Source organism: Protopterus annectens, chromosome 2.part1, assembly GCF_019279795.1.
Source record: "Protopterus annectens isolate FY-2018-M chromosome 2.part1, PAN1.0, whole genome shotgun sequence".
NCBI classification, from domain to species: domain Eukaryota; kingdom Metazoa; phylum Chordata; order Ceratodontiformes; family Protopteridae; genus Protopterus; species Protopterus annectens.
Genome location: NC_056729.1, coordinates 1,076,796,451 through 1,076,820,520, shown reverse-complemented (window position 1 = coordinate 1,076,820,520; position 24,070 = coordinate 1,076,796,451). Strand labels below are relative to the sequence as shown.

The window sequence follows — 24,070 nt, the reverse complement described above, 5'->3', positions numbered from 1 at the left end:
CCGGGGAGAAAAGCTCCAACTACAGTACAATCAAGGTTACTTACAGTAATGGATGATAATACAATGTCACAAACAGTTAAGAATATGTGAGATGCAGTAGTAGGCAATACAGTAAGGATTACATAAAATACAATCATAAAAAGTACAATGTCCAAGATGCAGAGTCTACAAAGAAAGAAAAAAAAAGTTAACATTTTTTTTTTTTTGCTACATATGTACAGTATTTACATACTTACAGTCAACTGAAAGTCAGCTATAACCATATAGGGGGAACATAGAATGAAATTAAGAGAGTATATAGTAGATTGGTGCTAGGGAATAGAGGTCAATGTGGAGAAAGTTTCTAGAATTTATATTGGGTGAAAGCAAGGACATTTCTATTTGGAGGATAAGTGTAAGAAAAGAAGGGTCTTGAAAGAGTCAGAGTCAGGGATGGTCCTAAGAGAAGGTGGGAGGGAGTTCCATTTTCTACCAAGAGAGAAGGAGAGTAGGAGCTGGCCAGTGGGATGCTTAGGTTTGTGAATGGAGATTAGGTTTTGGTGTTCAGATCTCAGAGATCGGTTAGGGATGTAAGGGGGAAGGATGTTAGATAAGGCAGGGCATTTTTCTGGATAAAATATTAATTTGTGAGTGGTAGTTAGTTGGAGATAGGGCATGGCAGTGGTGAGTACAGGTTTTGGATTTGGTGGCAAATTTAGAGATCTTATTATAGCAAGCTTCGAGTTTTGAGGTGTTGGAAGCAGAAAGATTAGTTAGAAGTGGGGCACCATAAAGGAGAGAGGGGAGGAGGTAGGTGATGGCTAAGGTATGCCTAGAGGAGTTAGAAAGAAATTGATTATTCCTGTAGAGCATACCTAATTTTTGGTGGGTTTTCTTTATGTTTTGTTGAATATGGAGATCAAATTTGAGCTGTTCATCAATGGTGATGCCAAGGAGTTTTGCGGAAGGGACCACTTCTATAGGAGTGTTGGTTAGGCTTAGGACATTGAACGAGTTTTTGTTAAAGGAAGACGCCTTGGTAGGAAGGAAAATTAATATTTTAGCTTTATTGGAGTTAAGGGAGAGATGGTTTTGGTGCATCCACTTTTCAGTAGTGGAGAAAGCTTCTTGAGTTTTGGACAGAAGTTCAGAAGGGTTGGAGGCAGAACAAACTAGGGTGGAGTCATCAGCGTATTGGATGACTGTAGTGTCAGGGAGGGCAGTGTGAAGGTTATTTATAAAGATGTTGAAAAGCAGGGGACCAAGGATGGACCCCTGAGGAACGACGGTAGGTGTGGGTAAGAAGGAAGAGGTTTGAGGCTTTCCATCTGACAGCCTGAGATCTGTCTGAAAGGTAACTGGAGAACCAGGATAGAGTGTTGGGGGAGAGATTAAGGTTGGAGAGATGGAAGAGAAGATGTTTATGGGAGATGGTGTTGAAGGCTTTGGAAAGATCTAGCAGAACAGTTGATACAAGAAGTCCGGTATCTCAGGCTTGATTGACAGTTTCTAGGAAGGATAGTAGGGCAGTTATGGTGCTGTGGCCGGGACGGAAACCATGTTGGGTGGGTTTGAGTAGCTGATTCTGAGTTAAGTAGGGTAAATGTTGGTGATGGATGCATTTTTCTAGGATTTTAGATAGTGGGGAGAGTAGGGCAATGGGGCGGAAGTTAGAAATGGAGGTGTTTTTGCTTCCTTTGTGAAGAGGAAGAATGTAGGCAGAATGCCAAAGTTTGGGTACGTAAGACTCTTTTAAGGATAGGTTGAAAAGGATACTAATCGGGAGAGCAATACCTTCAGCAGCATATTTGAGGAAAGAGGGGGGAATGTTGTCGGGGGCATTAGAGCATAGCTTTAGTTTAGATAAGAGTTTTTTTATATACATTGTGGAAACTGGTTTGAGCTGGAACATGGAGGGATGGCTATTAGGGATGTTGGAGATGGAGTTGAGGAAGTTGGGAGGATTTTTGTCTGGAAAAGTTTTGGTTAGCTTAGCTATAGAGTCTGTAAAGAAGGTATTAAAGTGAGTGCTCAGTTCCTTGTCAGTTAAATTTGGATCAGGGCAGGGGTTATTTCTTGACCCCGGAAGGAGAAGAGAGTTAACAGATTTCCAGAATTGTTTTAGGTTCTTAGTATGGTTGGATTGAAGTTTATTGTAGTAGATTTTTTTGTCTGAGGTGATTAACGTTTTTACTTGGTTTCGGAGTTGGGTGTATTGGAGCCAGGCAGTAGGCAGTTTAGTTTTTTTTCCAGGATTTGTCTCTGAGATGCATGGAAGTTTTAGTCTCTTTGGTAAGCCAAGGAGCAGAATTGGCTTTGATTCGTTTGTTTCTTAGGGAGGTTTGGGAGTTGAGCATGTTTACGAAGATAGAGTTAAAGTGCTCGACAGCATTGTCAAGGGGGAGAGAGTTTAGGATTTGCCAGTTGATTTGCTTAAAAATGTTAGAGAAAGTTGTGGGGTCGAAGTTGCTAAGGTTATGGGTTTGAATGTAATGATGTTGGTATTGGGAGGAGTTAGAAGAGTGATGGATGTATGCAGGGAGATGGTCGCTAAAGGTGTTAGGGGAAGTACCAGAGAGAGAGAGAGATTTTGTTTGGATGGGAGACTAAGATCTAATTGGCTTAGCTTCTGGTGTCAGTGCTAGGGGTACAATACTTGATAGTCTGGGAAGACAAGGTTGGCAGACCATGATGCTTTGCCAAGGATCCTCTTTACACTTTCGGATATTGGCAAAGACCTTTTCCACCTCCATAGTGCCCATTTTAGGCAACGTCAAACTGATAAACTTTCTGACTTAACTAAATCTATGAAGGAATACCTGAAGGTGGTACTGCTCAATGGTGAAAGTCTTAACAATAACTGCACTCCCAGCAAGCCTTTATCTCCATGGAGAGTGTAGACATCAGTGTAGAAATAGAGACATGGCTTAAAGTCACAAGAGTACCCCAGTAATGAAAGGTTATAATGCATTTGACACCTGTAGACCAGCAATACCTCTCAACTGTACCAAATTCCTCAGTATTTACAAGTTTTGAGTTCAAAATACTGGGGTGCTACAATTTCCCAAGTAGCCCTTTAATTCCCATTTTGTTTTTCAAGCTGAATTCATCACACTACATGCATCAGTTTCATGAGGCACTCTGCCAACCTATTGGAGACAGTGTCAGGGTCCTGGGACTGTGTTTACTTACATTTAGCAGGCAGACAGGTACCTCTTTGCATCTGGAAATTTGAAGCAGAGTTAACCTTTACGGTTTAAGTTTAACTTAAAAGTTCTGTTCTGCCCAGTGCCAAGATAAAGCCAAGTATTAGTGCTGACTGCAGTGCAGTCCAGTCTGTACTCCCAGTCCCAGGATGAAAAAATGTACTTTCTCTGGCAGCTCGAATATGGCCTCTGGCTCCAGGAAAGTAAAATAATATTAAAAAATATTAAAAAAAAAGAACGTTATGTATGTTGATTCTGTGAATATTTAGTTGCCCTTGGTACTAAAATGAAAACACCTGCTTTGTTTAATGAGGATGTGGTATGCCCTGCCAAGTGTTGATATTAACAGTGTATGTGAGTGTTTGGCAGACTGTTTATTGATTATTGAGCATTGTTATTTTTGTCTTGAACATTTGTTTATTCATTTTGTCCTGTTTTTAAATGTAATTCGACTTTGAATCCTATTGAAGTGGAATTAGTGGAGGATTGCAATCTTTGGTCATAGTCATCTCATTGAAAGCATGGCTCTTTGTCAATGGATTGTGTTAATCGGAATGCTGTTTTGCCGGTACAACCTTGAGCAGAGTTGTTTTCTAAAATACTATTAATAGACAGCCATAATTGTTTGAAGTCATATTATCACAAAATGCTGTCAGTTTTTATTGATCCAAACAAGATGAAGCATTGATTGCACTTGCTGGGTAGTATTTCTTGTCCTGTATTATAAGTAATAGTTTTGAATATGAAACTCTGTGGTGGGATTGTTGTTGTATAAGATTGTTATGCTTATGAACACCCAGAGCATATCCTGGAGTCTAGACAAAACAAAAATAAATGGATTTAGGGTGTTCAAAGGGCCTAGATGAGGGATATATTTTGACTATTGCTATTTGTAGACTTCAGTTGGTGGTGTGGTGGGTTTTGCATTAGCATGCATTTTCTGAAGCATATAGTCATAGTGTGAAAGTCGGATGTGTGCCATAATTTTGTTACTTCAGTCCTGAGTGATTTGCTAGAATATTGCAAGCTTTATAGGGCGCAGACCAAAAATACATTGTAGAAGTCTTGACAGTCGAGAAGTGTGACTTAAAGTCAATGGGATGTTTTGTAATGAAGACTTGAGACCCCATGCCTCTCAGCTGTATAGATTTTTGCAGAATGTCCAGATGTTTGCCTAATATTTTGGTCTGTTCCTAATAAGTTTTTTGTTTTCTGAAGAATCACTGTGATTTGAAGTCACTGGATGACACATTTCACAGTGTGACATGCTGATTTTGTTTTGGTTTCATTTTGTTCTATTTGTCAAACAGTTTCATTTGTCTTCAGACTTCAGTTTACCTCAGCTTGTGCAGTTAATGGTCAGTCGTCATGAATGGCTACTTTCTTTGCCATCTAGAAGGACAAACAGGAGATGAGTCTGCTCAGCATTGTGTAAAACAGAAAGGGAAAGGGTGAAGCTTGTTAGTTTGCTGAAGATTTTTACTTCACAGTTTATTTTCACTGCTGAGTACTGATGGTTATTTGTTTATTTCAGATTTGCCCTGTTTTTGTAGAACTTGTCAGTCTCCTTTGTATTTTTTTTTTAATTTACCGGTAAATAAAATCACTAAATATTATAGTCAGTCACACTGAGTGATGGGTATTGGAGTCTCTTACCTCATATTCTTTAGATATGCAGGATAAAACAAAGTATGTTCATGTATTAACTTTCTAAGTGAATTAGAGTACTGCTAAACAGTCCCTGATTTTCTGTATTTGTTCCACATTATTATTAATATTATTATTTGTCTAGGTCAAGACCAAATAAATTGAGTACTGCTTATACCCTAGTTGTAATGAAGTTAAATAAACAAGTGTATACAGAGAGTTTTGTTGCTGCACTGCCAAAGACTTAAATGTCAAACTTTCTCTGCTGTTATATTTTGCAGGTGTAGGCTAAGTCGTGCTGAAGTTCATATTGTTTTTTGACAGGGTATCAGATGCATTGTTATGTCCTATCTAAAACTAGGCATATTATAAAAATGTGAAAAGGTGTCAGTGTGACCCATGAGTCAGGGAGTGAGCTTGTGAGTGTGTGTTGTAAACATCATATATGGTAGTTGGGAAAGGGGAGTACCTCAGCAGTAGTTCTCTAGCCGAAATAGAGAAAGGCAAAGAGTGTTTCATGCTATGCCAAGTAGAAAGAGTGGAGCGTGACATTAGGTTGCCAAGATTTTTATTTATTCAATGTTGTGTTCACACTAATTACTTTAATAATTTGATTTCACATGCATTTTATTCATTTTATGTGATGTTCTGCTTTGTCTGTCTTGTTTGTTTATCTGATGCTATTTCTTACAAAAATTTGATTTGTATTCCTTTTACTTTTATTTTATACCAATTTAGTAGTTAGACCTTATTTCATTTGTATTTATTTCAATTTTATACTAGTTTAGTAGGTGACAGAATCCATTTGATTTTTTTACACAAATTGTATTATTTTAATTCTATATGAGTGTAGCACTTAATTCTATTTTTATAAAAAGCACATTTAGTTTTATACAAGTTCAAAGCTTTATACAAGTTCAAATGTACTATCAATAAGACACGATTGTTCTGGTTATACTTTATGTTTAATATTTTGTCTGTTCAATTTGCATGCAAATGTTGGTATCCCACAATTCCACTGGAGTGGGCTAGGTTACATTATTATTTATGCAAATTTTATGTTAATCAACGTACAGATTATTGGCCAGTTGTATCTACTTTTCGTGGGCTCTTCTCCACATTTTTGATGCTCCCAGATTGAGAGGTATGAGACCAACTACACAGGAGAAAACTGAAGGTGGAGGACTCTCAGTTTATATTAAAAACAACCTCACATCCATACAGGTAAAGTGTATGACTCACTAGAACTCAAATGTGCAACTCACCATAAACAGCGTCTTGTCCTGTATCCTTGCAACCTACAGGTCCCCCTCAATTTCTCAGAAAACCCATATTATCTATCTCAGTGTTCTAGAGTCCCTCACCATTCAACCCAATACAATATTCACGGGGGATCTCAATTAACCCTATACAGAGTGGGAATCCTATACCTCTTCTAATGCACAAGCCATTTGATTCCTAAACTTCATTAATACCAACATCCTAGAACAGTTGTTCCATTCTCCTATTAGGGATACAAACATTCTTGACCTTGTACTCAAGAACATGGGGAGTGATATTCCTCTGCCAATGTAATGTCTTCTCAATGGATTTGAGCATAAGACAGTATGGTTGGAAATAGGAATTAAACCCTGGGACCCAGTGAAACCAAAAACATTTATGAAATATTCCGAGGTTATCCTGTCTCTACTAAGTGGCACCTTGGCTAAATTCCAGGAAACCCCAATCTCAGTAAACACCATAGCAAATGCTTAGGTATTTACATAATCTCTGTACAACCATACTGACAGCTGTATTGAGCAAGCTGTTTCCACTCATATTAAGAATAAGATGAACTCAAAAGACAATCCACCCTGGTGGAATCACAATATCAATCTGTTATACAACAAAAGAAAAAAATCTTGGTCAAGCATAGGAGGGACCAAACCTGACATATTAAACTCCCTGACCAATTTAAACAGACAGCTAAGAGGGTTAATTAATATTGTAAAGGCTAAATTTGAAGAAAAAATAGCTTCTCAGGCAAAGGACAACCACAAAGCTTTTTGCATCTATGACTGTAGCCTCAGGGGAAACACACAGCAATGCGCATAGCTTATTGTAAATGGCAACACCTACATTCAATCAGAGGCCACTGCCAACCTTTTGGCTGAAAGGTTCTGCTCAAATGTCTCCCCAACCCCTTCCAACTGTTACATACCACAAAGCCCCAACCATTGCTAGGGAGCAGGTCAATGCACTTTCCAAGGCCCAAAACAGTGCATAGATGGTCTCCAGTAACATCCCAGGATGCTTAATAAAGACCATGAAACAATATCTCTCTGGTCTACCTTTTAGCTGGTGCCTACAGTCAGGTTTTGTGCTCAGGGAATGGAAGATGCCTGTAGTCATTCACCTGCAAAAGGAAGGTCCCAATACTGAACTATGTAATTGCAGGCCCATAAGTCTGACCAGCCTCATTTGTCAGGTCATGGAAAGAATCATCATGGTCATGATAAACGAGGACAAAGGTAACCTGCAAATGTTGGATCCATCACAGTTTGTCATTGTTAAAGGAAGGTCAAGCCTATTAAATTTGGTGGACTTCTTTGAGAGGGTAACCAAAGCAATGGATGAAGGCAAGACTATACACACAGCTTACCCTGACCAGATAAAGCCTTTAGGTACAATTCTCAACTCAGGCATTATAAACAAGCTCACTAATTTAGCTGTAAACCTTTTTATCACCAGCTGGATAACCAGCTGGCTCACTGATAAGTATCCAGGAGGTCAAAACAAGTGAAACCAGCTGCAATAAGAGGCCAGTCGCTACTGGAGTCCCCCAATTTTCAGCAGTGAGCCCACTCCTTTTCTGATTGTATTTTTTTCTGAAATGGAAGCAAATGATGAAGGCTTATGGCTAAGTTTGCAGAGAATTGTAAGCTGGATGTTATTCAAAACACTGCAGATATTAGCATTTCTCATGAAGAAAGTAGCCTTACCGCCGACCACCATATGGCCACAATGGTGAGAAAATCATTTATGTTGCTTGACTTATAACTAAAGGCATTAAATCTAGGCTGAAATAGGTCATTATCACACTGTACTCTGCCCTTACCAGATCAGTCATAGAGTACAATGCTTCCTTTGGTATTTACCTGACCAGGCATATGCAGGAACTAGAGCGACCTCAGAGGTTCCTTACAAAAAGAATACAAGGCATAGCAAACCTACCTAACACAGAGCACCTTAAAGCTCTTTCCCTCTACTCGGTCTCCTATACATTGCTGAGGGGTGATTTATTTCTTGCTTACAAGGCATTTGCAAACCTCACAATTATGAATCTCCTACACATGCATAAGTCAAACAGTACCAGACATTCAAGGTCTAGGGACCTGAATTTTGTCTCTGACTTAAAAAGAATATGCTGGAGGGACAGTTATGTGTCTTAGAGACAGCTCCTCCTGTGGAATAGTGTTCCCATTCATGTAAAGCTGAGTCTGTCTATTAGCCAATTTAAGTGCATTCTAGACCAGTTGATGGGAAAAGAAAATTCATACCAGGCCTGACACCCATGAGCTTTATGGATAGAGGTAGCTTATAAATGTCTGGCACTCAATGTCCTATTTGAATACAGGATTTCATTATTCTTTAAGAAAAACTTGGCTAGGCGTAGAAAGGTCCACCTGGTTATTCACCTAGTAACAATGTATCAGTCTATGAATGTTTTAAACCTGCAGACAGAACAGCATCATTTATACATAAGAAAAGATTTGTGATGGAGCTAGGCACATTTGACAACAAAGGACTAGTTGCGGGATGTAAGTATATCTGGAAAATTAATAAACTTTATGTTAATTTTTGCATGTATGTATCTGCCTTTGAAAAGCTGTAGAATAAAAAGTGTACTTATTTATTAACATTTTTTTGAATAACTGCCAACTTGACCCTGTTCTTTAATATAATTTAGTTGTATGGCAAATGCTTAAGAACTCTCAACTAATGAATTCAAATGTGAACAGAGTGAGTTATTAACAATCCGGTTTTCTTTTTCACAGGCATGTTTGAATATGAGCTTCAGATTGACCTTCCACCTAAACATCTACGCGTGCTGAGGAATCTTCTAAACAATGCTTCTGTTCCGCTCAGAATAAGTAGATTGCTGACACCAGGGTTTGCAGCAGATATCGCCTACCTTAATCTTACTGCAGGTAATTTCATAAAGAACATTATCACACTCAAAAGTTGAAATCAAACACTCGTTTTAAGTACCCAGGCACAAACATGGTCCATACATTTATCTTTGTTTCACTTATTGCATTTTCAAGTCAAAACTAAAAATGTAATTAGCAATTTAGTGTTTGAAGTATTGCAGACATTCACATGGATTTTACATATATATATATATATATATATATATATATATATATATATATATATATATATATATATTATTTGTCTTGCATCTCACATTTAGTCACTAGATGATGACGTGAAACCTATCATATGAAAGAGGGTGTTATTTGGACAGAGAGTAAAGCCTCTAGCTGAAAATACAGAGTGCTGTATGTGATATGGCATCAGCAGAAGAAACGCTCATTGTAAATGTAAATGCAAACTGTTAAGCACTTCAAAGGTAACTAGCTACATGCCTGATTTCACACAGTGCAGAAACTTCACAATTTACATGGACTTCAGTGCACAGAAGTGCAGAGTGGTCAGAACCGAGAAAGATACATAAAAATGACTACTTCTAGGTATCTTAGTGATGATTTCTAGGAGATATATATAACCATATAAATATTTTTCAGGGTGCCATTAGATTTTTTATCAAATGTAATGAATGGTTCTGTTATCTTTTTTCAGTATGCACTCTTGTAAATAGTGAAACGCTGTGTACCTGTGAGACTGGATATATCTGGAGCAGTGAAATGTGTAACATTTATGGAAGGTGTTCAAATCAAATGGAAGGCAGCTGTGGCTGTGTGAGAAATATCCCTTCAAATGGAACATGTGAACAGGAGTCTAAAACTGGAACAATACCAACAACGTCGCCAATACCGGGAATCCAAGGTAATTTAGAAATTGGTCTGAATACAGAGATGATTTTTTATAATAGTTGTCTTTTTGAAGTCGGGGATGTTTTTATAGTGCCAAGTTCTTAATCAAACTGTGTAAATTATATGCAAAGTATATTCGTACATTTGCTCTTTAGCTGGATCTGGAAAATTACTAATCAGTATCTTCCTTTCAAAGATTATAACTCTGCAGGCATATGTCCATGGTTGTGGTTTATATTCGTTACTAATTCATTATATTTTTTACTTTGCATCCAGGTCTGTGTAGCTTCAAATCGAAAATCAATAAGAAACTCCTGATAAAATAATTACCTGATGTGTATAAGTACTAACAAATGTCATGTTAAGCATACATATTTGTCTTCTTTATTAAACAACAAAGTGAACATAATGTGGTGTACTCACACATGATTACTTCTAAAAAAGAAAGCAAAGTTAAGCAAAAGTAAGGAGAGATTGCCTAAAACATATACCCATACATAAAATAGTGTTCATCTGTGTGTGCAGGTGTGTGTGTGCGTGCATGTGTGTGTGCGTGCGTGTGCGTGCGTGTGCGTGCATGTGAGTGCATGTGAGTGCGTGCACATGCACATGCATGTGCTTATGTGTGTGCGTGCGTGTATGTCTGCGTGTGTGTATGTGTGTGCGTGTGTGTGTGTGTGTGTGTGTGTGTGTGTGTGTGTGTGTGTGTGTGCATGTGTGTGTTGCATCTATTGAGTTCACTAAGGAAATTTAAATTGGGTATGATTTCCTGCACCACATCTATGAAGCAGGAATATAGTTTAGGTAAAGGACCATGAACATGCAATATATGAAATAGCTTATACATGAACAGAAATTGTTTCACCTTAGTATGTATCCTTGGAGCAAGGAACATAACATTTGAGGCTCAGTATCAGTCACTTTAAACTGCAAGCTGTTGAATAAGTAACATGGCTGGAAGCCTTAATATAAGCAGTTATGGTTAATATACCTTTCTGCATTGTCATAGAACGGGATATCATTGGATTATACTATCCAAAAATAGAGAAAGTTAAAATGCTTATATTTAAAAGAAGTACCAACGTGCATGACATCTTAAAGGCAGTGCTGTGCAGATTATAGCTGTCAGCCATTCAAAGAAACCTAGCAACCTCTCTACTCATCGAGAAAGGGATAACTCTGGGTCTACCTGATATTATCTATTCTCACTTACCCAAAAATTACATTCACGAAATGATTTTGCTGAAAACTTATTTTAACCACCTGGATCACCAACATTGTATTCTGGGAAACTAATCACTTGGCCACCATGACCACCACTATGCCCTTTTCCCCACTATAGTGCAGTCTTGGCATTGGTATATTTAGTTGGGTGTGTGGGGTGCACAGCCCCCTAATGGGAGGGGTGTGGGAGGCAAAGTCCCTCACCTGGGTGGGTGTGATTTGCTTTGGTTCTTTTTTTTTCCTAAATGGTGGCCAAGTTGTTAGTTTCACGGAGTGCAACTTCTGTGATCTGGGTGTTCATTAAAATAAGTTTTTGGTGACGTTGTCTCTTGAATGTAATTTTCGTGTAAGTGAGAATTCAGTAATGTGAAGTGCACCGCTCTGTACATATAGATAACACTCCATAATAGAGACAGATAAATTAATCTGGGTTTATCTTCCCAAGGCAACATGGCCCTGTTCTTCTGACACACTCACTCACACACACACACACACACACACACACACACACACACACACACACACACACACACACACTCTTACTTTATGCTTATTAAGACTTACAAACAGCCATACAGAAACAGAAACACCCTGAAACAAGATGCTTCAAATGGGAGTATATAAATCAAAAAGGAGATCTATACTATAACCCAAACCCACCTTGGACAGTAAAAACACAGGTCATGTACAGCATTAAAAAAACACAACAAAAATGGACATAACCAAGTTTGAAGTCCCATGTGATCTGAAGTACAAAAATTAGCCTTCATGCAAATCTGTGCCCGTCAACCACTTCATTATTAATTGTCTTACATTAAGGATAAGTTGATCAATTTTTACAGTCTTTGAATGCTTTTCTCTGCATTTCCCATAATAGACAATCCCCAGGATTCATGAAGCTTGCGCCAGGTGCAGGCGTAGTGTAGGCAGTATAATGCCAAATATGGCCGCTGAGCGATTAAGGTACGATCCAATTCCACGTGCACTACCGGCGTATGCCAGAACTGCGCAGCCCTCGGCTTAGATATGCTAATCACCCCATGCACAGTGCCGCACCATGCAAATGAAGGTACATAGCGATTCATGAAGTGGTGCATGTGTAGCATAAGCCCACAGAAATGTAAACCAAAAAACATGGTTTACATTTTTCCAAACAGAACATCGGAGCTATGAAAGTGGACCAGACTCATGTATTACAAAGTTAACATATGCCAATGGCTAAATATACAGCCAATGGCATAAGAAAAGATGCAGAACACCTAAAAAGCAACATTTAATGTCATGTCCACAGTAACGCAAAGTACAATCGCAGGGCATGTGTGCGTAAATGGGAACACAAAGAAAATATATACAAATGTCATAAAATTGCAATGTAATACAAATCAGGATTTCACCATAATACTCAATGGTATGCATGGTACACCACAACCAAGCTGCAAGGGTTGCTAAGGGTCTGTGACAGTGTTCGGTGCAGTAACTATGAATTAGTAGTCAATGCCATGCAAATGAGGCAGGTAATACTGAATCGCAAACATCCCGCCGGATTAATGATGTACCTTACGGTGCAGTGCTACAACACCGAGGAGTGGCTCAGAGGTATAAATGACATCAGCAGTGGGGTGTGCCACCGTAGCTGTAAGCACATTGGAGCAATGCAAATCTGGCCTGGCTGTTGCTAAGCAAAGCCGCAGGACAGGGATGGGGAGGTAGGTATACCATCGTTTAGCTGATAGCACATATGGTGCCCAAAAGTGCATGTGTAAGAAGGAAATGCCGCAGTAGGGTAATTGGAGTACAACTGAGCAATTAACACCTATTAACTGACAGCGGGCAATTGACGGCAGCTGACAAGTCTGCTCACAGAAACCTGCAAAACAGGATACGGGAGGTGTCGGATTGCAAAGAAAGGAGAACTGTCATAGCAGAGCAAAGCAAACCTGCAGTAGACCGGCAATAGAACACATTACGCAAGATAAGCCAGGTCTAGGAAAGTACAAATGAAAGCAGGCTGCTGGATGCATGCCAGAAAATGGTAGGTGAAACGTGAAGAAATGTAAAGGGAAAGGCAAGAGGTAATCCACGACAGCCAAATATAATTCAACACCAAAGGCACCACAATAGTAGTTCCTGTCATAAAACACATAAGATACCCTGTAGCTACGATCGTACATACACACCCTATGACATCATCAGTGTTCACAGCACAATAGTATAAAGTGTGAAAGCACTCCACACACACCTGTGTATTCCCAAACACTGCACGATAGGTTTAAACACACTGGAAACTTTTAAAATGTACATGTTGGGAGCTGCCATAGCTGTGATTAATCACCATGTGTTAGAGACTGATGGTGTTGTGGAGGATGATGCTGACAACCACCGCAGGCCCCAGAGGAGGAGAAGAGTGCTCAGACCAAGGGTAACCTACTAGGGGCTAAATGATCTGGAGATAGTAGAGCATTACAGGGTGGACAGGGACATCTTACAGCAAATAGTTGAGATGTGCCAGCCACGCCTGAGATGCAGAAACAACAGAGGGGAACCCATCCCAGTGGACACAAAGGTATGTGCAAGCTTGTGAATACTAGCCATAGGTACCTTTCAAAGGCCAACTGAAGATATAATGCGGATCTCACAGGCATCAGCATCCAGGGTACTACACCAGTTCCTGAATGCCATGTTACCACATGCCAATGAGCATATATACTTTCCCCGAACTCAGGAGGAGTTGGCCAGCAATATGTGTCACTTCCACCATGTGGCACACTACCCAGAGGTACTGGGTGTGATAGACTGCACGCACATACATATCAAGTCACCACCCGGTGAGCATGGTAGGCGCTACATAAATGGCAAGGGATTCCACTCCATCAACTGCCAGGTCATGTGCAATGCCCAGGGCATTATCATGGATGTGTGTTCTGGCAACCCTAGAAGCTACCATGACTCCCATATCTGGCATGCCTCACAGCTGTATCAGGTATTTATCAGGGGGGGACATCCCACATGGCCACCTTGTGGGGGATGCTGGCTATGCACTGGAGCCGTGGATGATGGCTCCCATCAGAAATGCACACACACCCATGCAAGAACGCCATAATGAGGCACACGCACAAACCAGAATCATCATAGAGCATGTGTTCGGGATGCTGAAATCACGGTTCCGTTGCTTGGACACATCTGGTGGAGCCTTGCAGTACTCTCCAGGCACGTGTGCCCACATCTTCATAGTATGTGCCATGCTATATAATATGATCCTGTGGAAACAGCTGCAGCAAGGACAAAATGGTGAAGGCCCTCATAGCCCACCACAATTGCCAAGGCCATCACAGGCACAGAGGAATTCAGACCACGAACACCCTGTGCCAGCCCCAGTAGGCAGACGGAGGCTTGCCCAATATGCCTATGCCTTGGCAAAGAGGGAACATATAGCACATACTCTGACAGTGTAGGCCCCTACGGACTGACACACCTCTCCACCTGCACACACAGTAAAATGGATGGCACACATAAACGACCACCTGTAAACTGTAATGTATAGGTGGGCTACTGTGTGAATCCTACATAGGCAGCCCTCAACCATTGTACACACAACAGCTATTGGAACAAGGAATGTCAACACCTGAACAGTACACGCACCTATCAGCATATGTTGGTACTGTGTGTATAGGTTCCTAGGTACATCTGTAGGTACATGCCAGATTGTCAGAAGCCATACACCAATTGAGGCAAACAGTGTCTATTGTCATCACAACATCAAGTAACCAACTGTCGCTTAGTGGAGCAGAGGCAATCGCGGGATCCCATGTGTGTAATCACTGTTCCCCACACACTCTGCACAGATTCCCTGGTGCGTTAATGAGGGGCTCCACATAATGTAATCATGGATGTCGTGTCAAGGCATGGGGTGTACCCATGACAGGTATCTGTCACCTCAGCATGCTCCACCTACGGTCGTTTGAAGGTGTAGCACATTATAGTGTGTGGCTCACTGTGATATACATACCCAATGCTGGAGCACATCCATTAAATATCACATGGACATACCATTAATAGGACTCATCCATATGCAAACTAACTGAGTTACCCATGTGATTGCAGTATGGAGTAACAGCCGTAGTATAGTCCACATACAAAATGCAATAACACATGTACAAATCCCAGATGCCCAAGTGGTAAATGCAGTGACCATCATGCATGTTCCCAGTCCCATGTCCTGCAAGGGATGTAACGTAATCCCGAAGGCACGAATAATGCATGCCGGATGCAGGTTATCAGATCATGTTTAGCACACGTTAGCGGGAATATGCGCTGCCCAGTGCTGGTAAGCGTTGTTTATATATGACTATACGGATATGCGCGAAACAGGGCTAAGCTTCTCTGAATATCACGGAGATCACGGTCAGTGATGTCCCGAACAGGTGAAACCAGCATTATTCACCCCTGTACTAATAGTGCCTGCTCTGAAGGGTAAAACGACCACTGCCAGGAGTAGAACATGCAGTCATGTACACAATCACCTAACACTATGGTAGCCAAGATGTACCTATGGCAGGTGTGTAATGTGACAGGTTCAAGCACAAACGTGCGTAGTCCAGGAAACAGTATACACCGACAAGTACACAATGAAAGGTGTAGTCTGCCTGTCATTCTCTCTGTCAGATATATATATATATATATATATATATATATATATATATAGGGTGATAGAGAGATATATGTTGATATATACGGATTCACCGATATCTGCAAATATACAGATAGGTCAACGACATGTACACAACCATGGAGGTACAAATAAATAGGATACTGCCAACTATGGAATGTGTCACATATCAACACGTGTAACCACGAGGCTGAAAAACCTAAAGAATACAGTACCGGAACACTAGAACTGCAAATAGAAGTTATGTTCTTACCATAACGTTCCATGTTAGTTGTCTTCTTCTTGCCTTCTTTCTTGCTGGATGGGTTCGGAGCCGACCTCGGCTCCGACTCGGCCACTCTAAAAGCTCGAGAGTTGGATCCACCGGCTCGAGGCTCCCCTTATATCCCACAATGCTAGGTGGTATTACCTCAGATCTCGTTTGTAAGCTAGGCCCAGCCAATAATAAAAACCAGAACTACTGGAAATGGAAGAACCCACCTCTATAAAAAGGAAGGGAAGAAGGTGACCTGAAGCCTGATCAAGGGATATATGCACAGCAGAGCATATACCTATAGCAATAGAGGTGGTAGAAAGAGAGGTCACAATCAAACTCCTCTAGGTCTGTCCAGGCTAGGGGGAAGGAGGGGGGCCAAGAAAGAAGGCGAGAAGAAGACAACTAACATGGAACGTTATGGTAAGAACATAACTTCTATATGTTAAGTTGTCTATCTCACCTTCATTCTTGCTGGATGGGACCGCGTCCCTAGCACCTTGTCCCGGGTGGCCTATCGGAACAGACTCTTGAGAACAGTGGAACCAAAGTTAGCTCTATGTCTAGAAGCTAAATCCAACTTATAATGAGAAATGAAAGTGTGAGGAGTAGCCCAAGTAGCCGCTGCACAAATGGTGTCAATAGGCAGCCTGTCTTGGAAGGCTATAGAAGTAGCCAAATCTCTGGTGGAGTGGGCCTTAGGTTTGTTAGGCAGCTTTTGGTGTCTAATCTCATAAACAAAAGAAATCAGAGATGTTAGCCATCTGGAGAGTGATACCTTCGAAACTGAGAGTCCCTTTCTGCCTTCTGCATAAGAGACAAACAACTGGTCAGTTTTTCTGAATTGTTTGGTCCTATCCAAATAGTACCTTAACTGACGATGAACATCTAGCCAATGCAATTTTTGTTCAGACCTGTTAGAAAAGTTAGGAAAAAACACACGGAGGTCAATGCTTTGATTTAGGTTAGACGCAGAGGCTACTTTAGGTAAAAAAGATGGATTGGTTCGTAAGGACACCCTGTCTTTATGAAACAATAGATACGGTGGTCGACTGCTAAGTGCATGAAGTTCTGAGACCCTTCTAGCTGAAGTAATGGCTACCAGGAAGAGAGTCTTTCAGGATAGCAATTTCAATGAACAGGAAGCTGCAGGTTCGAAAGGGGGAAGAATCAAAGATGTGAGAACTAAATTAAGGTCCCAAGAAGGAGGAGGATTCCTTATTGGAGGTCTGAGAAGAAAAACTCCCTTCAAAAAAGCTTTGCAAAGCTTGTGAGACTTGATGGCAGAATCTGAAATGCCCACATGAAAGTTAGATATAGCTGCCAATTGGACTTTGAGAGTAGAAGGAGATGAACCTGCGTGAAAGAGTTCAGCCAGAAAATCAAGAACTATTTGGATGGGAGCAGTGAAAGGATCTAAGTCCCTTCCTTGAGCCCAATAGGCAAAACGTTTCCACTTACTAAGATAAATCTTTCGAGTGGAAGATTTATGGGAAGCTATCAAAATATCTCGAACAGTGTGAGATATTTGAGGAAGCCTGGCTAAGGTTGGAACTGGAGGAACCAAGCAGTGAGGTTCAAAGATGGGAGGGAGCGATGAAACTGACCCGACTGATGGATCAAAAGATCTGGAACTAGGTCCAGATGCCAGGGTTGCTCCAACAGAAAATGATGTAGAAAGGGGAACCAAACCTGTCGAGGCCAGTAAGGAGCAATGAGGATCAATGAGGCCTTCTGAGCGATAGCTTTCTGTATCACTTGAGAGATTAGTGGGAAGGGAGGAAATGCATACAGAAGGCCCCGGGGCCAAACTTGGACTAGAGCGTCTCTGCTGGGCTGGCCTGGTAAGGGGAAGAGGGTGAAAAAATCTTTGCACTTGCTGTTTTGGGGAGTAGCAAAAAGGTCGCAGCAAGGCTGACCCCACTTGAGAAAAACTTTCTCCAAGATAGAATCTTTCAGAGACCACTCGTGAGGCATGAGGATAGCTCTGCTCAACTTGCCCGCGATAAGATTGGACTTCTCGGGAATGTGCGTTGCTATCAGAAAACGCTGAGAAGAAATCGCCCATTGCCACAGTCTGAGTGCTTCTCGACATAGGGGGTAGGACTTGGTTGCGCCTTGTTTGTTGATATACCACACTACAGACATGTTGTCCGTCTGAATTGCTATCGTTCCCAAGGGAAGAGAGTCTTGAAGGGCTTGCAACGCTAAAAGCACTGCTCTCATCTCTAGAACATTTATATGCAAGTGGCGTTCGACTGGTTGCCATATGCCCTGGACTGTCCTGCCCTGATAATGCCCCCCCCACCCGATCAGGGAGGCGTCCGTTGTCAGAGTAGCAACCGGAGGGGGAAGGGCAAAGGGTCTTCCTAGGAAGAGCTGGGGGGAAGAAATCCACCAAAGAAGATGATTCCTGCATGCTTGCCTAATCACAATGGTGTGGGACATCGGAAGTTGCTGGTACGACCACTGTGAGAAGAGCATCCATTGAAGAATTCTCATGTGAAATCTGGCTAAAAGAAGTAGAGGGATAGCAGCCGCCATAATCCCCCGTACTTTTAGAACCAATCTGACTTTGACTCTGTTGCTGTAGAATAGAAGGGAGACCAGTTTGTGTATGTCTGCTATTCTCTGGTCTGTAAGTCTTGCAGACATGTTGACTGTATCTAGATTTGCGCCTATGAAGGTAATAACACGACAAGGCGACAAAACAGACTTTTCGCAATTTATTGAGATACCTAACTTTTGAAAAATGCGAAAGGTGTAGTCTCTGGCAATCAGAAGAAGATGCTTGGTAGGAGCTGTGAGGAGCCAGTCGTCTAAGTATGGAAACACCTGGAATCCTTGACGTCTCAGATGAGAAGCTACCACTGCCATGCATTTGGTAAACACCTGGGGGGCAGTGGTGAGTCCAAAGGGCAGGGCTCTGAATTGAAAATGACTGGTTCCCAGCCTGAAGCGAAGGAATCTCCTGGAGCGTCTGTTCATTTTTATATGATAGTACGCATCCTGAAGGTCTATAGAGCACATCCAGTTTTCCTTTCCCAATAGGGGTAGGATGGATTGTAGCGTGACCATCCAAAATCTTGTTTTCTTGACAGACTTGTTCAAGATACTGAGATCCAAAATTGGTCTCCAGTCCCCTGTTTTCTTTGGAACCAAAAAGAACCTGGAGTAGATTCCGGATCCTTGCTGGTCTGCTGGCACTGGCTGAATGGCTCTTTTTGCAAGCAGCTTTGAAACTTCCAATGCTGCTAGATCCCTTTGAGCGGGTGGAACATCTGGAAGGGATTTTTTGGATTGGTTTGGAATGCGAAAGAATGGGATGGAATAGCCTTCGGAAATGATGGACTGTACCCACTTGTCTTGAGTTAGGGATCGCCAGGCTTCTGGGTACAGTGATAATCCTCCCCCGACTGCCTCCGAAGGTGGACAGTCGGGCAACACCTCAGGGATGCTGTAAGGGCTTATCGGAAAAAGTTTCTCGATTGCCCTGGTTCTGCGGACCCCCCCTCCCTCTAGGGCGATGTCTACCATTATTGTTCCCCCCTCTGCCTCTAGAGGGGAACTGACTCTGTGTCAGGCAAAGTTCCTTGAGATTGTTTGCGGAACCACATCTTTCCACTTTTCTGGCCTTTGGGGTAAGGCCTAGAAGGAGTAGAAAAATGGACTCCGACAGCAGAAAGGGTTTTGCCATCTGTCTCGCACCTTGTCAAGGTTTCTTTCACTTGAGGACCAAAAAGAGACGATCCATCAAACGGGGAATTAGTGAAAGACGTTTTAAAGGGGTCCGCAAAATTGCACAGCCGCATCCAGGCATGCCGGCGTAAGGCCACACCTGTCCCTGTGGCTCTGCTCGCTCCATCAGCTGCTTATGAAAGGAGGCGCATGGAGGAGTTAGCTATAGAATTTAGGGTAGCCAGCTGAGTGTTCATCTTATCCTGAAAACCCGCAGCTGTAGGATCCTTTAACATCTCACTCGCTTCCTTGATCAGGTCTCTTTGAAGACGAGTGAAATGACAGAGGTAGTTCAGCGAACGCATAGCAAAGGTCGCTGATGAAAACATCCGCTTCCCGTACCTGTCCATAGACCTAGATTCCTTGTTAGGAGGATGGACAGGCACCGAAGGATCAGCTAGCTCCTTCTTAGTGGCAGCAGCTACCACCATAGCATCCACAGAAACTCCCTTAGTCAGGAATTGCTTATCTGCTGGTGCTGTGATAAACTTTGAAGGTCTCCTGGGGGTAGGGTCCACGGAGTCAGGAGCCATCCAAGCCTTTTTTGCTACCACCTGCATGAGGGGATCAAAGGGGGGGGACACCCAGGAGGTGGAAGGGCGAGAGCCAAACGCCTCAAGATACACAGATTCATCCTCCGAGGGGTTAAGGGTTGGCCAATTTCCCCTCTGTTTCAGGATCTCTAGAATGTCTGCAAAGGAGACATCTTCAGAAGGGGAACGGGGGGAACCCTCGGAATCCTCTAAATCTGTGTCAGAGGTGACAGACTCAGGTGAGTCTATGTGCTTCCTCTTACACTTTCTCTTCCTAGGGGGCTCCCCTGCCAATTCAGGAGAGGCCTCGGAAGAGGATGAGATCCCCACAGGGGATTCTTGAGGAGCTAGCTCTCTGCGGTCTGGGATGAGGGAGTGAGTAGACATAACCTGAGGTACCGAAGAGGGAGGGGCGGACGGAGCCGACTGTGGAGTTGAACCAGGTTCCAACACACTCCACATGACCTCGAACGCACCCCTGTCAGGCAGAGCCAGAGGTCCCCGCTGCGAAAAGCTGAAAACCTCCCTCGGCACCGACAGCGATGGCTCCGAGGCCGATGTCAGAGCCGAACTCACCAGCGCCGAAGCACCGAGAGGGAGAGCGGGGTCGGACAAGGGTCCGATGCCACTCACCCTCGAGCCGACGAGGAAGTCCGGCGCCGAGATTCTTCCAAGGAAGAAATCGAGCCGACGGAGCCGAAGACAATTGTATCGGCTCCGACGGTATCACAGTCTCGGTCCGAACGCCTGCTCCGAGCTCAAAGGAGTCGGAGGAGGATATTCTGAGAAATAGGGTTGAGCATCGACTGATGAGTCGGGCTCTGAAGCATCTGGGCCAGTGCCTCGGACTTAAGAAGTCGACTCACTACCCTCTGAAGGTCATGGTCTGAAAGCCTCGAAGACCTAGAGGAGTGCGATCTATGGCTCCGTTCAGACAGCAGGGGAGAAGCTGGAGCCAAATGAACGGAGCCGAGGGACGGTGACCTTGACCTCTTCCTAGAGGTCGGCTCCAAAAGCCTGATCAGAGCCGACTTAGCAATTTCCAAAACCTCGGCTCCGGCCGGAGCCGAGGGAACCACCGAAGTGGAAGTTAGAGTCTCATCGGCTCCAGCCGGAGCCGATGCAGTAGAAGACTTAGAAGTCTTAGGTGCCGACTCAGTAACTGGAGCCGAAGACCTAGAAGCCTTAGAGGGTTTGCCCAAAGATGCAGTCGGGGGACCCTCAGGCTTTAACAAGCCCCGCAAAATAAGCTTGTTCTTTCTTTCCTGCAGGACTCTAGGACTGAAGCCATGGCATACAGCACAAGAGTCCTGCAGGTGTAAAGGTCCCAGGCAGTACACAAGAAGTGTGACCGTCTGTCAGAGACATTTTCTGACAGCACGAGTCACACTTCTTGAAGCCTGAGACCTTCGAATCCTTAGACATGACACCAAACAAGTGCAATCACACTCAACACAAACACACCGATTACACTGTAGAGTAAGTAAAAGTAATTTAAACTAATTTAAACTAACCTAAACTGATTTAAGATAGAAGTTTAGAAATCTTAAGTCCCTACAGAAAAACACACACACACAGTATCTGAGGGATAGGAGGGCCCGAAGGCCTAAGGGAAGAACAGATAAGTTCTTGTGGTAAGGAGTGGGAGAAAAACACAGAAAAGGGAATAGAAACCTTTAAAATAAGGGGATACTAACCAAAAAACTAATTTAAAAGGGGTTTACTAAGTTTTTAAAACTATTTGGTACACTAACCTGGAGCCGGTAAAAGCAACACACCTCGATAGCTGTAGCGGCAAACGAGATCTGGGGTAATACTGCCTAGCATTGTGGGATATAAGGGGAGCCTCGAGCCGGTGGATCCAACTCTCGAGCTTTTAGAGTGGCCGAGTCGGAGCCGAGGTTGGCTCCGAACCCATCCAGCAAGAATGAAGGCGAGATAGACAACTTAACATGTAATATTATCACAATATGAAGGGACATTTAGTTACCACTGCCGGTGTTGTGGTCCACGTAGGTACTGTGTTCAACTGTGTTTGTGATTGCCGTAGTCTGTGTATGTGTGTGTTGAGGGTGCCGTGTGCATTTCCGTGTGACTGTAATGTGTGTGTGTGTGTCTGCATCATGTGTCTGTTAGTGCTAACTCAGAGGTAGTTCATTACGGTAGGTGTGGTTATAGCTAGCCGTAGGCATATGGTTACCACCTGTCCCACATTAGGAGGGACAGCCCCTCCCTGGGCAGTTGTGTCCTGACATAAAACACTAAAAAGGGCAAATGTCCGAGATTGCAGGACATAATTATTTCCCATATATTATGTAATAGTGGCATTAAGTAGTTATGCCTGTATGTAAGAAAAGTAAATGTTACATGCAATATGATAAGTAGCCAAAGTCCTACAAGAATAAGTATGTATTCAGGATAAAAGTATGTGCTATCCTGTGTACTGACCATGGGTATGTGTCGGCCTGTAAACACCGATGTGTGTCCCGCAAATGTCCCACTATGGCCATTTGAAAAGGTGGCAACTCATGCCAAAGAGGTTCACTTACCAACACAACTGCAATGAGTGCAAATATCTGGGACAGAAATACACGGGACAGCTGTCATTTAATAACATTCATTTACATATCGCTGTATTTCCAGAGGTGTGGAAGTATCAACCTCACCTGCATACTATATAGAAACCAATTAGCAACGGCCCAATGTATATGCCCGTAACAAAAGTCTACTAACTGATAGGTCTTTAATTAGGGAAGGAGCCCACACACATATATGGAATATGTAGAAATGCAAGCCCCACAAACTTGTATATGCTACGTACACCCACCTACATCCCCCACACATGAAACTATAGCAATACAGACTGCAATAACAGCACAAACATCCACTCACTCAATTACATCTGCAGAAGCGTTAACATACCTTGTGAGAGACACATTTTTAAAGGCACCATGTGAAATTGTAGCCATTGTATAATGGAACAGACGGCGATGTTACAGGTTTTGTTTGCAATAGTCCCTTATCAAATGGTTGAGATGACAGGTACACTCACATGTAGAACCACATACTCTAACCGTCACACACAATCCACGGGGGATATGAATCCAAAATATCCGTGTCTCTACACATAGCAGTTGCAATTACACACAACAAAACACATACAGGCCATCTCTCCGAAAGTAGGGCAAATGGGCAATGCCCAAGTGGAGAATTCAATTATTCCCCACTGTTGCTACGTAATTGGTGAATGGAGTAGCTGCACAGCTGATGTGCAAGTAATAATTCACTCAGGAACACCAATTGGTGGCAGGAAACCACATGTTACAGGTATCGATGTATATAAGGATGACTTGTCAGACATTCAAACTGTATGCTCATACTATAGAACTGTTTAAACAGTGTAAGAGAGATAGTTATGAAAGTTTGGAACGCTAACAAGGTATGTAGAACACTCAGTATGTTAGTGTATGTATAGCCTGTTTTGTATTAATTAAAAGTGTCCACAATGCATAAAGTGGGAAAAGGTATTATGTAGTGATGTCTCGCTGAGCATAGTAATGCTTGTAGAAATCGTGTGTCCTGCAGTGGGCCATAAGGTAAACATCACAGACACCACAAGGGATGCTACATGAGGGCTTTAAACAGAACAATTCCATACCACCCGCCGTCAGTGGTAGGGTATGTCCAACAAGTATGTGCCATAGCAGGGGATAGTATATGTTGATATACTGTCACAGTAGGCATGTGTATGGGCATATAACGACAATGACATGCCTAAGGTGGTC

The 24,070-nt window shown here is 42.5% G+C and overlaps 1 protein-coding gene across 2 annotated transcripts in view; it reads left to right on the top strand.

The window, feature by feature from the left end:
- LOC122794328 overlaps positions 1 to 24,070 on the top strand; it is a 1,793,522-nt gene that overhangs the window by 758,309 nt on the left and 1,011,143 nt on the right. Inside the window, exons 12-13 of one of the 2 annotated variants that reach the window (XM_044062631.1) lie at positions 8,870 to 9,022; positions 9,678 to 9,884. The exons of the other annotated variant lie outside the window; for it this stretch is intronic. Coding sequence (XP_043918566.1) covers positions 8,870 to 9,022; positions 9,678 to 9,884 — 360 coding nt within the window. The remainder of the gene's footprint in view (positions 1 to 8,869; positions 9,023 to 9,677; positions 9,885 to 24,070) is intronic. 2 annotated transcript variants of the gene reach the window in all.